The 17,710-nt window shown below is 42.7% G+C and overlaps 1 protein-coding gene across 2 annotated transcripts in view; it reads left to right on the top strand.

Moving 5' to 3' along the window:
• ERLIN1 (ER lipid raft associated 1) overlaps positions 1-17,108 on the top strand; it is a 59,061-nt gene extending 41,953 nt beyond the window's left edge. For both annotated transcript variants that reach the window (XM_036735317.1, XM_036735318.1), the window contains 4 exons: positions 7,234-7,325; positions 10,282-10,371; positions 11,394-11,473; positions 14,858-17,108. In XM_036735317.1, coding sequence (XP_036591212.1) covers positions 7,234-7,325; positions 10,282-10,371; positions 11,394-11,473; positions 14,858-15,079 — 484 coding nt within the window. In that variant the 3' untranslated portion in view covers positions 15,080-17,108. The remainder of the gene's footprint in view (positions 1-7,233; positions 7,326-10,281; positions 10,372-11,393; positions 11,474-14,857) is intronic.
• The last annotated feature ends 602 nt before the right edge of the window (positions 17,109-17,710 follow it).

A 17,710-nucleotide genomic window follows, 5' to 3' on the forward strand; every position in this document is an offset into this window, starting at 1 on the left:
TGGCCCTGCTCATTTTGGTCTTTTTAAAAAACTATTTTCTGACTTCACTCTTCACCAGTTCATATGAGTCTTTCCATGTCTCTTTGAAAGGAAGGAAGTAAACAAACATTTATTAAGCACCTTCTATGTGCCAGCTGCTATGCTAAATGCTTTGCACATATCATCTCATGTGATTCTCACAGCAACTCTGAGAGGTAGGTGCTGTCGTTCTCTCTATTTTACAGTTGAGGAAACTGAGGCAGACAGGGGTAAGTGACTTGCCCAGAGTCATACAACTTCTAAATGTCTGAGCCTGGATTCGAACTCAGGTCCTCCTGATTGTGGGCCCAATTACTCTATCCATTGTGCTAGCTAACTGCTTTTTTTCATTTCTTATAGTGCAGTAGTATCCCATTATATTCATATACCAAAATTTGGTAAGCCATTTGCCAACTTGTCGGCATCCCCTTAGTTTCTAGCTTTTTGCCACCACAAAAAGAGCTTCTGCAAAGATTTTTTGTAAACGTAGGATCTTTTCCTTTTTCTTTGGTGTTTTTGAGGTATAGCCCTAGCAGTGGTAAATATGTCAAACTTAAAAGATTGAGAAAATAGCTTCATTGTTTTTAATCACTTTTGTCAGTGTGAGTGTGAGGTGATGTATTAGCAGTATTTTAATTTTTGCTTCTCTTTGATTTTTAGTGAGATTGATTATTTTTTCAAATGATCATTAGCAGTTGGTATTCTTTTGGCAGTTATCAGCTGGCCGTTTATCCGTTGGGGCCTGGGGAGGTGCCTTCTGAGTTTTGAGTAGCTTTAAAATTTTAGCTCATTAGAAATTTTCAAGACTGTATACTCAGTTTTCTTTTAGATTGTTCTATAGTGAACTGAGTTACTTTTAATTTTAAAGGGAAGGTCCCTTGTTTGTAGCATTTACATCAGGAGGAGAGAACTTGAAAGGTCATCTACCTTTTACATGTAAGGTACCTGAAAACTGGATATATGTTGTGACTGGCACTGTTGGAAGGGATGCACTCTTCATGGCTTCATCATGTATTGAAATATGCCCTGTATCTCTTAGCCCCATGTTCTATCACTTTGCCAAAACTCAACTTTGAGTTATCCGTTTCTGCTTTCTCTACTCCTCTTTGCACACTGCTAAAGAAGATCATTCAACCACGCTGACCAAGCCTGCTGTGAATTCTGGGGTCTCATTACAAAGCAAGCCTTTTATTCTTCCCCATTTGACTTATATTATGTTCCCTGCAATGGCTAATCTTTTTTTTTAAAGTTTTTATTATAAACTTGACGGTCAAAAAAGAGAACATTTCCATACACAAAGCAGAATACAAAAAGTAAATTCTGCATGAAACTTTGAATCTCCATTTCATTCTGCAGCGGCTTTTCTAAACCACCTAATTCTCTCCTCAAGCTTACATTGTCATCCCTTTTCTTTCCATCTTAACAGAGGATCTTGCCTCCTACTTTGAGCTCCCTCTGCTCCCCAGAACCTCTCTATACCATCTCTCATCCTCTTCTTTGCTTTGTTCCTGATGAAAGGCCAACCATGCGACATTTACTTCCTATCTCCTTGGAGAACTTGACCTCTTGATCATTTTTCCTTCACTGTTGAAGGAAACTGCCCAAAACATGACCAGCTGTCTCCCCCCAATCTTAAAAGAACCAACCACCCACTCTTAACCCTGCCATTCCTTCAAGGTATCTTCCTATAGCTCTTCTTTTGTAACCACTCATAGAAAGTTTTGGCTATTCTCATTGCCTCTATTCCTCCCTCACTTCAATCCAGCTCTTGGTGTCCCCCAGTCACTTTACTTAAGATTAGTGCAGCTTTTGACTTTGGCGACCAGACTCTTACTCTAGATTAGCTTTTCTCCTTTTGGCTTCTTTTGACATTGTTTTACTTTGGTTCTTTATCAAACCATTCCCTCTCCTATTTCCTTTGCTGTATCATTATCAATTTCTTGACCATTAACTGTAGAAGTCCTCAGGGCTTTGTTCTAGGGCTTCTCTTTCTACACTCTCTTGGTATGATCTCTTGCTATTTCATCAGCTCCCATGGGTTTGGTTGTAATCACTATTAAGTTGATTCTTTTCAGTTCAGACCTGCAAATTCACAAACCGAGAGAGAGTGGCACTTCTTGTTGTAACAAAGAAATGGAAGCAAAATAGATTCCTGAATGACTGAACAAATTATGGGATAGTGGAATAATGGAATATTGTTGTGCTAGAGGAGATAGCAAATGAGGTAGGTACCTAGAAGAACTTGGGTGAACTGATGTGTAGAGTGAAATAAAAGCCCCATGAATTCAGTCTGTATAATAATCAATGACATGGTGAATCATAACTTCCAGAAGAATGATTCATTGGCTGTTGAGGCCAATCTGGATATGAAAGTCCAGCCTTTGTTTGAAGAGCTCTGGGTGTGTGTGGGGGGGGAACCTACCAACCTTCTAGGCAGTATTCCATTCCATTTTGAGACAGCTTGAATTACTAGGCACAGGAGCTCCCTCCCCACTCACCCAGACCACTGGTCTTGCTTTCATCCCCTCTCTCAGCCATCATCTGAGGAAGCAATTTTGTGGAGAAGGGACCAGCCATCTCCTCCAGCTACTACCCCCAGAACTTGCCAGCCAGCCTAGCTGAAGCAGCAAGGCCTCCCGAGGGAGAGATGGGAATCAATGGTTGCCAAGAAAATCAAACTATCATCACCATTTCCTTGTTGACCCTGATGGAGACCGTCCAGGACCCTAAGCCAAAAGCCTTCGGAATAGCAGTAAATCCAAACCACGAGACATACTGCCAGCCCATTTCTTGCCAGTCATCATTGAGGGGAGAGATCTTTGCAGAGAAGGAATCCATCTTTCTTGTCACTACTAGCAACAACTACTGACCACTTGCCACCAGTAGACAGACAAGTCTAGGATTCCTGGGTTTGGCAGCTCCCCCAGATTACCAGTTCTACTTCCAGCCCAGCCCTCACAGCCATCATTTGAGGAAGCAACTTCTGTGAAGAAGGGGCTAGCCATACTTACCAACTGCCAACCAATTGTTACCTGCAGAGCCAGGCAAGGCACCCTGAGGGAGAGACAGGAGGCAGCATGTGTCAGGCAAGCCTAACTACCACCACCACCTTGACTACCATTGCCCCTCAGGTCATAGTGGAGGCCAATCCAGGGACCCTGAACCCCAAAGCCTGGGCAGTAGTGATGCTTCCACCATATTATCTGCAGCCATCATCCTGGGAAACAGCCTCTTTGGAAATACAGTTTGGCAATGTTCCTCTGGGTGTTACAGTTGTAACTACCTCAGACCCAGAAAACATTGTTCTTGCTACCAAAGTCCTTGATATTATCAAATATTTCAGTGTCAGACATTGGTGTGATTTTATAAGTGGAAATACCATTGAAGAATAGGTATTAGCATCTACTTTGCTGCTCTTGACTTGCAACTGAAACCTTCCATGTGTGTTGTCTCCTTCATTAGAAGGTGAGCTCCTTTAGAATGGGGACTTATCCCCAGCACTTGGCACAGTGCTCTGCGTATAGCAAGTACTTCAGAAATGCTTTTTTAAAATAGATTTTTTTTCTAATTTTATGTAAAAACAATGTTTGACATACTTTTTTAAAAAAATCCTGAGTTCCTAATTCTCTCCATCCTTCTCTCTGCTCTCCCCTCATTGAAAAGGCAAACTGTTTGTATAGGTTACGTATGTATAGTCATGTAAAACATATTTACATGTTAGTCATATTGTAAAAGAAAACAGACCCGAAAAAACCCCAACACACAAAAAGTATTGTGTTTTTTTTTTAAGTCTGCTTCAGTCTGCATTCAGACTCCATCAGTTCTTTCTCTGGAGATGGATGGCATTTTTTATCATAAATCCTTCAGAATTGTCTTGGATCTTTGTATTTCTGAGAACAGCTGTCATTCATAGGTGAGCATTGTACAATATTGCTGTTATTGAGCAGAATTATAGGCTTCTGTTTGGTCTGGGATTCCTGCCCTGGTTTTTCTAATTCAGCCTGGGCTAGATGTTGAATTTGAGACCCTGCTTTGCTTTTGGGGTTTGAGATGCTGTTGCCACTTGGCTGACAGCTTCCTCCTTTTTTGGTGCACTGACCAGGACCTTTGTACCTAGAATCCCACCCCCTCTCAGTCTACCTTGGGCCTATGGCCTGAAACTGGTGACAGAGCTTCCAGTTTACACCTGTCCCCATCTCAGTGCCCCTGTATTATGTGTCTGGTGGAGCCATGGTATGAAGTTGAGGCCTCCTTTTGCCCTGGTGTTCATCCTTTCCCTGAGCACTAGAGTGCTCTGCTCAGATGATCTGCTGATGTTTTCTGGATTTCCATATGAGGATTCAGTCTGGTGCGTGTTCTAGATCTCTTTAGAGAAGTTTTGTGGGGAAAAGCTCCGCTTTACTGCTTCCTGCCACTCTTCCATCTTGGCACGTGACTTGGATTTATCAAGTGCAGCAAAGTACTCTCTTACCCTCTCCTTTCTTACTTTGGATGTCATTTCTCCTGTTATTGCAGTGAAAACAAAACAAGAATTGAGTCGTTGACAAACATTTATGAAGCACCTCCTATGGGCAAGGCACTGTGCTGAGCCCTGGAGACATAAGTCAGGCCAAAGAGTGACCACTGCCCTCGTGGAGCTCCCAGTCTAATGGGACAAACTGCGTGAAAGCAGCTAGGGACCATCGAGCCACTCTGTCTTCTCTCTGGTGGCCATCATTGTTGTCTCATCCACCCCAAGTAAAAGTCCTGTCTCTTCTTTGAGTCCTCCTGTTCTCCTGCTTCTTTATCTTTGTGTGAGCCTGTCTCCCATTCCTGGAAACGATCTCTCTTCTCATGTATACTTAGGAAACACTAGCCTTCTTCCAAGCACAGCTCAGGGCCCAGCATCTTCCACAGAAAGCCTTTTCTAATCTCCCAGTTGATAGTTCTCTCCCCTGCACCCTCAAGATTACTTCATTATATAATGTGTGTACTTTGTGTATACTTATCTGTGTACTCCCTGTGTTTCTCCCTATAGAATACAAGGTCCTTGAGGGCCTGGCCTGTTTAGTCCTAGGCTTGTATCCCTGGGTGCTCAGCATAGTCCTCTGTCACATACATGGGTGCTTAGTACATGCTTGTAGAGTGGAATTGTATTGAATGACTCCCAAACTTAGGTATATTGGCCTTATCTTTCCCTTGAGCCTTTCGTCTTCCATCACCAGCTTGCCTGCTAGACACCTATACCTGAATTAGTCCTATGAGCATCTCAGACACTTATTTTTTTAATAATCAATTTGACCCACCCACCAATTCACTCAATTTACTCAACCCTTAATTTGTTTCACTATCTTTTCTTACTGAGCCAAGAATCCTGCATCTCTCTAAGCTTTGTTTGTACTTTACTTTTGATGGATCTGGATAGTCTACCAGCGCCATACCAGGAAACTGAATCACTTCCGTTTGAATTGTCTTAGAAAGATTGTGAAGATCACCTGGCAGGATAAGGTACTAGACACTGAGGGCCTTACTTGAACTAAACTGCCAAACATTCAAACTCTGCTTCAGAGAGCGCAACTCTGATGGGCTGGTCATGTTGTTCAAATGCAAAGCATATGCTTGCCAAAAAGACTATTTCATGGAGAACTTACATAGGGCAAGCGTTCACATGGTGATCAGAAGAAGTGATACAAGGACACTCTCAAGAACTTTGGAATTGATTGTGTGATTGGCACAGGACCACTCATCATGGCTGCTCACATCAGAGAAGGTGCTGTGCTCTATGAGCAAAACAGGACTGAAACAACTCAAAGGGTCAAAGATGCACAAGTTTGGAGTATCCATCCCAAATGTTCACATGGACTATTTGTGCTGGACCTGTGGAAGAGCATTCCGAGCTCGTATTGGCCTGATCAGCCAGTCAGACATACTGAATCTTGGCTCTACCATAGTGATGTCATTTTGGTCCTCTTTGAGAACGAAGGACAACAACCAACCAACCAATCTTTTCTCACTTTACAAGACAAACCAGCTACCTTCTCTTTATTCTTCTTGAATCTTAACTCATCAGATGGTATACCCTTAGCCTTCTATATTCTCCATAATCCTCTTACATCCTTTTTTTTTTTTTGAAGCAACTGGGGTTAAGTGACTTGCCCGTGGTCACACAGCTAGTAAGTGTCTGAGGTCAGATTTGAACTCAAGTCCTTCCTGACTCCAAGAATGAAACTCATTATTTTCTCCCCCTAAATCTCCTCCCAACTTTCCTAATTCTTCGGGGGCAACAGCATCCTTTTAGTCGCTCTGATTTGAAACCTTATGCAAGTTTTTTCAGTACAAGTCCTTCAGTGCCCCTGTTACAATAACCGTCACCTTAACAACAACATTTATATAATATTTTAGTGTTTGCAGAGTGCTTTGCAAATATTTTGTCTTCACAACAGCCCTGGGAGGCAGGTACTATTATTATCCCCATTTTACAGAGAAGAAAACTGAGACTGAGAGAGGTTCAGTGACCCCGAGCGTCACCCAGTCAGTAAACAACGTGGGATGTGAACTCAGGCTTTCCTTGCTTCAAGCCCATGCTTTGTTCACTGTACCACCTCGCTGCCTGCCAATCAGTTGCTAAGTCTCAGTGACTCTGCTTGGACAATAACATCTCACATTCATTTGCTTTCCATTCACACCTCAGGCGCTCGTCACTTCTAACCTGGATTACTGCAGTAGGCTTCTAATTAAATGATCTCCTTTCTTCCGAGTGCTTCCTTTTCCAGTCATTCTCAACTGCCAATTGAATAGTCTGACTCTGTTTGGCATTTAAAGCTCTTTCCTTCTCCACTTGTTCCTTTTACCTTCCTTCATGCATTCTAGACAAACTTGCCCACTAGCTGGGAGCTCCATCTCCCATTCCCGGAATGTACTCTATCCTCACCTCTAATTTAAGGATTAAGTTAAATCCTTAACTTCCTTCTAGGTTCCCCCCTCACCCTCTCTGCCACTCCCTGCCATAGTTTTTCCTTCTCATTCCCACCCCAGATTTTCTGGATTTTTTTGTTTTGTTTCGTTTTGGGTCCCTGTGGTGTCTCCTAGGAGAACGCAGACTTCTTGAATGACTGCTGCTTTGTGTTTTGTCTTTGTATTCTCAGCATCAGTCACAGCACTTTGCGCATTGTAGGTCGTTTAAAAACCTTTATTGAATTGAATCATTCCTAATTTTAAAAATATTCTACTCCACAGGGAAGCTGAGAAGACCAAACTCCTTATAGCTGCACAGAAGCAAAAGGTGGTGGAGAAAGAAGCAGAAACAGAGAGGAAAAAGGCTATCATAGGTACCAAGGCTCCCATTTACAATGAATGTCTCTTGTGGATACATGTATTGAATGAGTTAATACTATTAACAGATAATGAGCCACCTCATGCTGACCTTTGTGATGATCCAGTCATACTGGGGTGGGGGGGAGTGTATGGAAGAGAAGCATTTATTAAATACCTAGTGTGTGCCAGGTGCTGTGGCAAGTACTTTACAATATTTCATTTGATCCTTGTAACGCCCCTGTGAGGTCAGCGCTGTTATTGTCCCTGAGACAGGCCGAGGTCACACAACTGACACGTGTTTAAGGACAAATTTGAACTCAGGTCGTCCGGACTCTAGGCCTATTCACTGTGCTACCTAACTGCTTGCCTGGACCCTCCCCTCTTCTCCAGCCTTCCCGAAGTAAGGTATGAAGCTAGGTCACACTTAACTCCCAACCTCTGCTGCTGGGAGTACTGCTGTTTCACTTGTTTCCAAGGATATTTATAGTGGACGTTATTGGCAGTATGTCTCCCTGTGGACTTAAAAAACCCAACAACTATGAGTTAGCGAAAGAAAATGAATGTGGTAAAAGGTTAGGAAGTATATATCTAATCATTGGTAGTGCAAAGCACTCATTTCTAATGTACATCCTATTGCATTTTGCTAGACAAATGCTGCCCAAAGTAGCCGTGTGGTCATGGGTTCACTGTCCACACACCCATTGCTTTGTACCACTTCCCTGCTTGTCTAGCTCATCACTGGCCCCTTCTCTATCTATTGCTTTACATTTAAGCCTTGCAGAATTATTTTCATGTTAATATAACCAAAGCATAATTGGGCGGAGAAATAAAATATAAACTGTATTCCAAAGCCAAAAAAATTGTTTTGTATTTTCTTTAGTATGAATATTTGTTGATTTTTTTTCCCCTCATTTTTATGGAAGATTTGTTTGTAGTTGTGTATATGCACCCAGCTTTCCATAATAACTTCCTATTTTAATTTTTTCAGCTGTTTTTAAAAGAACACGAAATCTTGAGAATAAAGTAGAGAAACTGAATTCTGTGGGGGTTCCCTCCCCTCTAGGGAAGCATAACCAGGAGGGCCATGCACAAGCCAGAAGCCCGTTAATACAGCTATTGTTTCTTTGCTTTGTTTTTAGAGAGAAACATAAATATCTTTTAAGATTTTTTTTCAGAGAGGGAATATGAAACTTTATTCATTAGATAAACCAAATATGAAGAGATGTATATTCATTTCATGTTATGGCTCACTGAAGGAAATAGAGGGTGATAGAAACATGTAGAAGGAAGGGTGCTTTGGGTGCTTGGGGCCTCTCGTTTATCAGTGCCCTTTTAAATTTTGAAGAGTAGTTCTTAATTGTTTATCCTTGAAATTTCAAGAGTCTGCTGTAATAAGGTAGTGTTTGGAGGTAATCATAGGAGAAATTGCCCTCATAAGAATAATTATTCTTTGTACTCTGATGTTGTTGGCAGAGAAGTATCACCTTTTTGGGAAGTCTGGGTCCTGCTTGTGGGTCAGAGGTTTCTCCCATGATTTTAGCAGATTCATCACTTTTGTGCAAAGCACTGTGCTGGGTGTTGGGGATATAAGATGACAAATGACACAGCCCCTATTCTCCAAGAGCTCAAAATATAATATTAGACTTAGGGCTAGACCTGTAATGTTGAGTTTCTGTTCATATTTACATTTCTGATCAAACGTCAAGACACTGCATTGGATGGTAGTAGATCGGTTAGATGTTGGGTGCTGTGGTGGAGAAAAAGAAAGATATGCTACACGGTATTCAGCCAGTACATTGGCTTCTGGAAATGGGACCAAGACACACAGTTGGGAGATTCTGTCCTTTTTTGTAATTTACTCTGGAGATAGAAATAAAGTGCTGTAAAACCTAAGTGTACCTCCCATGAATGGAAGTTGGGAAATATTGGGGCCGCTAGGTGGCGCCATAGTGCACAGAGTTACCCGTCCTTGAGTCAGGAAGACCATTGTTTCACTTAACCTTTGGATAAGGCAGTTTCCTTCACTGTAAATTGGGGTTACTCATAGGACTCAATTCCCAGGGCTGGGGAGGGGGCGTCAAAGGAGACATTGCCTGGTACATAGCAAGCACTACACAAATGTCAGCTATTATTTTTATTGTCATTCCCCAAGTAAAAAATGTCGTTGATTGAATTTTTACTGTAATTGGTTTGTTGTGCTCTTGGTGTGTGTGCCGTGCTCGTGTTGGGCGTTCTTGCCTGTGAAGAGACTGGCTTCCTGTGAGCTCCATGACCTCCTCAGATGTTCTTGGCGGAGGTCAGCAGCTACAGCTGGCCGGATAGTGTCCTCCAACACTGTTTTTACCCTTCTCCTACCTAGGCACGTCCTCCTTTCAAAGCCTTATGCCAAATGAAACTATGAAGCACAGCTTGAACCTCCTTTTTTGCTGCTCTTCTCTCCACCCAGACCTAGTCTTTCTGCCATCCCCTCCATGTGACTGCTCATACCGAGCTCCAGGCCTTTGCCCCTCTTGCTTCTAGTGCCAGGATGATGTTCTCTCAATTCTCAAGTCTTTTCCCAGTTTGCCCCTTCTTTCTTTGGTCATTTCCCTGTTCCTTTTTCCCTCCTCGCTTGGGTATGTAGTCATGTGGTTGTGTTATTTGGGGTATGGTTTACCCCACTGCTTTTCCTATCTGTATATGATGTTCCCTAAATAAGGATTAAGCTCTTCAGAGTCAAAGATTGCATTTGACCTCTGTTTTCTTGTCATGGCACCTCAGAATAATCAAGTAACAATTATGTCTTCATTTTTATCATTTTGCCAAGTGTTTATTAAGTAGCTCCTTTACGCTGTCTATGAGGGGTTTGTAGTCTAGTGGTGAGCATAAGATTTACATGTTATAATATACTACTTAGTGCTAGATTGTGTGTGTGCTAATAAACACTGCTTTTAATTTAAAAGGACATTTTTTTCTTGTTCTTAATTGTAGAGGCAGAGAAAACTGCACAAGTGGCAAAAATCCGGTTTCAGCAGAAGGTGATGGAAAAAGAAACTGAGAAACGCATTTCTGAAATTGAAGGTGTGTTGTTGCAGTTGAGGGCCACCCCTCTTTTATGCACTGCCCTTCTTTCTCAGGGAAAGAAGAATTCTTGTCATTGGGGGGGATAGGGAGAGTGCATGGCCACAACCAGGTCTTCTCTTGACTGGTCGCCAGTGCCAGGCAGGCCAGTTATAGGCAGCTCAACCAAAACATCTGGCTATGTTCTCAGCTTCTGGTCTGTGACTGTGGGTAAATCATTTGACCTTGGGCCTTAGTTTGCCCTCTTAAAATGGGGTTGATAAGCTGGCTGCCTTTTTCTTCTCATGTATGTTTCTTGTGACTTAATTTTCTCCTATAATTGAAGAAACAAATGTTGGATCCTTAGTAGATGTCAGGGCTCTTTTGATTTCACGGGTTAGCTTCTTTCAGCTCCCAAACATTTTTTGAATATTCAGATGCTTTTTTACTTGTACCCTACTACTTTTGTCTCTCCATCCTTGCCCCAAGTGATTCTGGAGTAATTGTTTCTTTCAGAACTGATTGGTAGGAGATGGCTGGGATGGGTTAGAGAGAATGTAAGGGAATGGAATGTTCCGTCAATGTTGATTGATTCAGGCGTTCTGTCAGGTGATCTGGAAGGTGCAAAGAACAATACCTCTTCTTAAGGCCAGGAATGCCCTTGTTGTACCTCTAGACTGGGAACTTCAGAGAGAGGGAGAGCAGGAGTAACTTTGTTTTATGGGATATGGCATTGCCATTAATTTTATTGTAGTGGCTAGGACTGCATGAGTAGAGAGAGAAGAAAGAGAGGAAAGGGAAAGGAAGAGATCGTGGGGAAATAGGCAAGCTTAAAATGAGCAGAGTAATAAGGCTTCTTTTATTGAAAAAATGTTTAGTGGCTACTTTTTAAAGCTAAGTCGGTAATCTATATCTGGTACTGCTTATATACCCTCAGATTCTGGGGTGTGCAACTCATCAGGAGGGGATCTGAAATCTTCCCCAAGTGGGGGACACTTTAGAAACTTTGATTTTAGTATTCTTTCACTGTGCTTTCCTACTAGATGCTGCATTCCTGGCCCGAGAGAAGGCAAGAGCAGATGCAGAATACTACACTGCACACAAGCATGCCACTTCAAACAAGGTGACCGGCTTTGCCCCCGAAACCTTCCCTGTCTGGTATTCTGGGTGTGGGAAGTAGAAGGGTGGGATCTGGTCTGGAAGTTCCCTTATGCTACCTATCGGCAATAATGGGATGGAGGTGATGTCATCTAATGTCTGAAGGAAAGTATGTACTGTGGAGTCTCTGCCGCCAGGTAAGTCGGGAAAAGTTAGCTCTTGGTTGCCTGCGCAGAGGAAAGGAAAGGGTTTCTAAGATCAGAACTTGAAGTAATCCCTGATGCAGTCTGAATGTAATCAGAATTTCTGCTCCAGGGGAAATACAACAAACAGCAGCAAGGGGACAGTGCTTAGAGTAATCTAAGAACTAGACATAGTCAGAAATTTAGTTTTGGGAAACTGAGTGGAGAACAAGGCTCAGATAGATGATATCCTGGCTGTCATATCTGCCAGAGCTCTCAGTCCATCAGGAAGCCAGGGCACTGAAGCCAGGCGATAGCTGCTTTCTTTGAGGGACGTGATTTGGGCCCTGGTGGAGCTTCTGTTGAGACTTGGGAACATACAATCTTAGAATGGGGAAAGGTTCTTGGAAACCTTAAAGCACTGTAGAAAGTGCTTTACACATATTATCTCATTTGATCCTTCCCCAAACCCTCCGGAGTGTAGATACTGTTAATGCCCCCATCTTAGAGGTAAAGCAACTGAGGCAAAGAGAGGTTAAGTGACTTGTCCATGGTCACGCAGCCAGTAAGTGGCCAACAGAGGATTCAAACCCAGCTCTTCCTGATTCCAAGTTTAGCCCTTGATCCACAGTGTAATCCTACGTCTGAGATCTAATCAAATCTTATATCCGCTGTTCATTTTTGTTGAGTCCCGTGAGGACAAATGACGCTGCTAGCAGGAATTAGGAAGCATTGCTGCTTTTGATGACATAGGTACTAGGCAACAAATGGAAGTTAAGTAGATGTTTGTTTCATCAGTGACTTTGATTTAACTTAAGGGGCTTCAGAAGATAGAGATTGGCAAACCAGACAGCTAGTGAAGAAGAAAGGACTTCAGATTGGGATTGGTGGCTTAAGAGATAGGATTGTTGGGCTGGCCAGGGAGGGAATACATCTAGTTAGATGTATTTTACTAGCTCTAGTTAGAGCTAGTAAAAATGGTTTGTTTTTTTTGGAGATTTACAGATCTGACAGAAGGCGTTAAAACTGAAAATGGAGTTGGAGGGAGAAAATTCTGTGTGTATATGTGTGTGTTGAGACAGAGAAGAGTAATTATGACTGGAGAAGAGTCATAACTGTCATTAGACCAGTTGAATAATTCTCAGCAAATAATATGAGGAGAAAGGGGGGTAATAAAACCCTTGGCCTTCAGCGTTTATACACAAAGACACATAACATGGGAAAAATAAGTGACTTAGAGATCTTAATGCAAGGATGTGTCTAGAATATTGTTGTGGAAGGAGGTGGACATTATTCAGGAGTCACAGATTAGGTAGAAGAGGGGTAGAGAAACAGCAGTGACTGTTAAGAAGATACACTCACGTAGAAATCCATGTGTCAGAAGGGTGAAATATACTGGAGATCATTTGAGAGAAGGTCAGTGGATTTTTTACATCCCAAATTTACATTCTACTAAGCAAATACAAAGCTGTCTTAGTGGAGAATGGGGATGGAGAAGAGCATTAACATCAGAGGGACTAGGAAAGGCATTTTGTGAGAAGTAGTATCTGAGCCTTGTAGAAGAAAACTCCGAGATTCCCAAAGGTGGAGGCAAGAGGGGCAGCTAGGTGGCACAGTGGGTAAAGCACTAGTCCTGAAGTCAGGAGGACCTGAGTTCAAATCCAGCCTCAGACACTTGACACTAGCTGTGACCCTGGGCAAGTCACTTAACCTCAATTGTATTGCCTATACATGTACACACACGCACACACATACATAATATGCATATTATATATGTATACATATATCATATATATGCATACATATACATTTACACACAGATGTATCTATATGTATATCTCTATCTATCTTTATGGAGCTAAGGGTGGAGCACACTCCAGGCTTGAGTGACAGTTTGGCTGAAGTGGAGAGGGCATAAGAACTGTTGGATAAATCTGGAGCTGAATTATAAAGGACTTGAGATGTCAAAGAAAGGAGTCTGTCTTCTATCCTAGAGACTGGAGGGAGACTCTGAAGCTTCTGGGAAAGGGGCATAGCATGCTCAGTCCTCTGCTTTAAGGAAAATGATTTTGGCAGATGTGTAACAGATAAGAGAGGAGAGAGACTGGATAAAAGCCTTAACTGGTATGGAGCCTGTGAGGGGAGAAAATGGGACAGATGTGAAAGATGTCATAGAGGAAGAACGGACAAGACTTGGAAAACCGATTGGGTAAAGGCAGAGATGAGGCAGTGGCCTAGATGTTCTCTGAGATCTCTTTGAGCTTTACGTCTGTGATCCTAAGATTCTCAGAACTAGAGGCCAGAATCAGATGAAATCTGGAGGAAGCTTGTGGAGCCTAAACATCTCCTGGATCACCAGGTAACTGTCCCCAGTGGCAGTGGGCAGCATACTCCAAGGGATAAAGTAGGTAACCTTCCCAGTGTGACGGCAGGTGACAGGGATGGAAGAGGAGGCTAGGTTTGAATGGACCTTAAATGACTGGTGATAAGGTATTACATGGAACAGAGATTCTTAACCTGGAGTCCATGTCTGTAAATAGATGTCAGGGAGGGAGTCTGTGAAGTTGTATGGGCAAAAGAAATAGCTTCCTTATTTTCACTGACATCTGAAATTTATTATTTCTTTCACTTATGAATGTAGGCAACAAACATATTCTGAGAAGGGGTCCATAGGCTTCACCAGATTGCCAAAGGGATCCATGATCCAAAAGGTGAAGAACCCCTATAGTCTGGAAGTAGCAGTGGGGGGCAGGGAGTGTCCCCTCTCCTTTCAGCCTACTGATCTCAAAGGATTTGCCTCCAGGGGGATGGGCTACACAAGATGCAGTGTTCTCAGGGGATAGCCACGTTTCTTGTAAAGTGAAAAGGTAGAAAAAAATTTGGTTGGAAAGCCTGAGGACATGGGGAACTTTGGTCAGTAGTTTTGTAGTTCTAAAGTACAAAATGGAATGGGCTAGGACTAGGTAATGAGTAAATTGGGCTGGAGGTGTGAGATTGGGGGGAGTAGGAGTCATTAAGGTGTGCCTGGCTTCTAGATGGAGGGGAGACTGAGGGTCTCTGCTCTGGGGAGGGCAGGGGGCCAAGTGCTGCTCAGTGGATTCAGAATTGTTTCCTAGAAGTATTCAGGGGAACAGGGTAGGAAGAGAGAAAGGAGAAATCATTATTTTATAAAAGGAGGGGAGAAGTTCAAGTGTTCTAACAGCGTTCCTCTTGTTTGCTCCACACAGCTCAAATTAACCCCGGAATATCTGGAGCTTAAAAAGTACCAGGCCATTGCTGCAAACAGTAAGATATACTTTGGCAGCAGCATCCCTAGCATATTCATGGACTCCTCTTGTGCTTTCAAATATCCAGATGCCAGGACTGGGAGAGAAATCTCTCTCCTCTCTAAGGAGGCCCCAGAGCCCTCTGAGAAAAGCCCCATTGGAAACAAAGCAAGCACAGGTTGATGCAAGAGCTGGAAAAACTTGTCTCTACCAAGATATGGCAGTCGGGAGGGTGGGTGGGTGGGGGCAATAATCGGGACAAGGGTTATAATGACTGCAAATTAATTCACAGAATTACTGCTCAGTCTACTCTGCTCTCCTGGGATAGGCCTGGTTTATCCACTGACTGCAGGACGCAGCTCCCTGGCAGCCAGGTGGTTTTCTTCAACCGCAGTTCTTTCAAGCTCCCTCTGTGTGTTCCTTTATAAGCTAGGTACTTGTGAATAAGGAAAAGACTAATGCTAAGACACTGCCTGCACTGGAATGTTAAACACAAAAATCTGTAGGAGTTAATGGCTTTTCTAAGTGGCAATCTGCAAATGTTTACATCAGACCCTAGGGAAAATGGGCCAAAGGGACCCAGGTGTACAATAGCTACAGTAAAGAGAAATTCTACAAATGACTGGGTCCTAGGGCTCATTATTTTCCCCTTTGGGGTACAGACTCAGAATTCACAGAAGTGATTGACATCCAGTCCATTGAGGTTCTCTGGGAAAAGACCTTCTAAGTGAGTGGATTCTGTTGTCCAACAGCAAAGTTTGTGGCCATTTGGTCCATAGACCTTGCCATCCAACCAGAAACTCTTGAAGATTTCTTGCTGCCACATCTTAGGTGTGTGGAAATTGCACATAGGTGCGGAGATTCAGCAGCAACAGACTCAGGGACAGGGTGCTTCTGATTCTAAGGTCATTAAACTAATCCTTTCTTCTATGGACCGTAGTACTGCTGTTCCTGATTTCCCCTCATTTGGGCGATTGTTGGGCTGTATTTCTATCCAGGGAGTTTGTAGCAAGCTGTCTTAAGACTCTGACGTGGGAGTTACTTGTTCTCAGCTCAGCAGCTGCCTGAGAATGGAGTAGGGCTTTGCTATCCACTACACACTTTTATCCTAAATGAAAGAGGTTTTGTTCTTTAAACTGGATTTGGGGGCATCAGCATGCCCCAGCACTCTGCCTATTTCTGAGGCCAAGTCCTGTGGCTGCCCTGGTAACTCTGTAGCACAATGATTCTTGCTACTGTTCATCAAAAACCCAAATGTAGTAAGAAGTATTGTTTAGTGCACTTTGACATCCCTTACTTTCTATGTCCTCGCTGGCTAGTTGGTAACTGCCTAGTCTTGGGATGCTAAAGTGGTCAGTTTGTCCTTCCCAAACTGTCACTGGAAGGCCATCATCCTGCCAATGACACCTGAAAAGGAAGAAGAGTCACTTTTGGGCAGTGCCACAGAAAGATTCCGAATTGACACATATCCTAATGGTCTGAGACCTCTCAAACCCTCCCAAAAGCAACAGTAACTAAGTGTGCAAGTTATGAAGCTGTTTCTAGTTGGACAAGAAAACCAGACAAGAAAATCATTTGTCTGCTCTTGTGCCAAGAAGGTAAAGCCCAAACCTGAAATAGAACATTAGTTCTTGAGATCTGTTTCCTGGGCTGTGCACTGTGGCGGCATTGTAATTGGAAATTTGTTTTTATTCTTTGCTTAGTTTATAAATTCAGTTTTCAATTCAATTTTGCATCCTCTATGCCTCCTATACCTGTAAAGTTTCTTGGTAAGTTGATCAAAATAAACTTGGCAGTCCACATGGCTTTATTGTTGTTGCTGATTGAAGTATCTGTTGTGGAAAAATTTGTGTCCTTGATCCTTTGTACTTTTAGACCCAGAGATTCTCCTCCATTTAATAAGCTATAGGCCTAAAAATCACCCTAAGGTGATAGTGATGGGTTCCTGTTTGCCCACCCTACACCTGCCAGGTCTTAGAAATGGGATGCCATTGTGGAGGAAATTTTTTTCAAATTTTAAAGGAAGTACACATCCACTTAAACTCCCCAAGAAGCTTGTCTCCCAGTGCTCACTCAGTTCAGTGGGCTTTTGATTCTGTCCCTTCTTTGGGGATGTGCCTTTTGGTAAATATATGCTGTAATCTTGAAGTCGAAATTTATATGCAAAATGTTACTTTTTGAAAGAAAACTAAATAAAATGATTTTACTATCACTGTTGAGTGGTGTTATCTGTCTTGGAGCTTAAAGGGAGTTTCGCAAGAGTATCAGACAGAGTGGCAATGTATAAAGCCAAGGGTCTCTTATTATAGATGTCTTAAATCATATAAGGAGGGCTCAGAGCTTAAAATGAAACACCTGGGTTAGGAATATGGGGGGCGGGGGGAAGGAACAAGAAGTGAAGGCTATAACCAGGCCATTTTTGAAGGACCTTTGGTGTGCTAGTCTTCAGGCCATAGCAAAAGGAAGAAGGCTTCAGTGATCATGTTTTTGAGATGCAGCAGTTCTTCACCTACCAGCCTTAACAACCTGGTCCCTTCCTACTTTGCTGGTCATCTTACACTTGATTCTGCCAATGCACCTGGGAGACTTGGTGGGCCTGCTTCTAGAAGCACATGATAATGTGTAATGAAAAGGTCCTGCCTCTCATTCAAAGCATGGGCAGGTATTCTGTGATTATTTCCTGTCTGCTTTATTGTGTAGTGAAGAAAAACCTTTTAATTGGTCCCTGAGCTAGAGAGTCCATGAAAAAGGTTCCCACTGAGACTCTAGCGCTCTCTCCTTGGTGGCTTTTGAGAAGAAAAAGAACTACTATGG

Source organism: Trichosurus vulpecula, chromosome 8 (assembly GCF_011100635.1).
Source record: "Trichosurus vulpecula isolate mTriVul1 chromosome 8, mTriVul1.pri, whole genome shotgun sequence".
Classification (NCBI taxonomy): Eukaryota; Metazoa; Chordata; class Mammalia; order Diprotodontia; family Phalangeridae; genus Trichosurus; species Trichosurus vulpecula.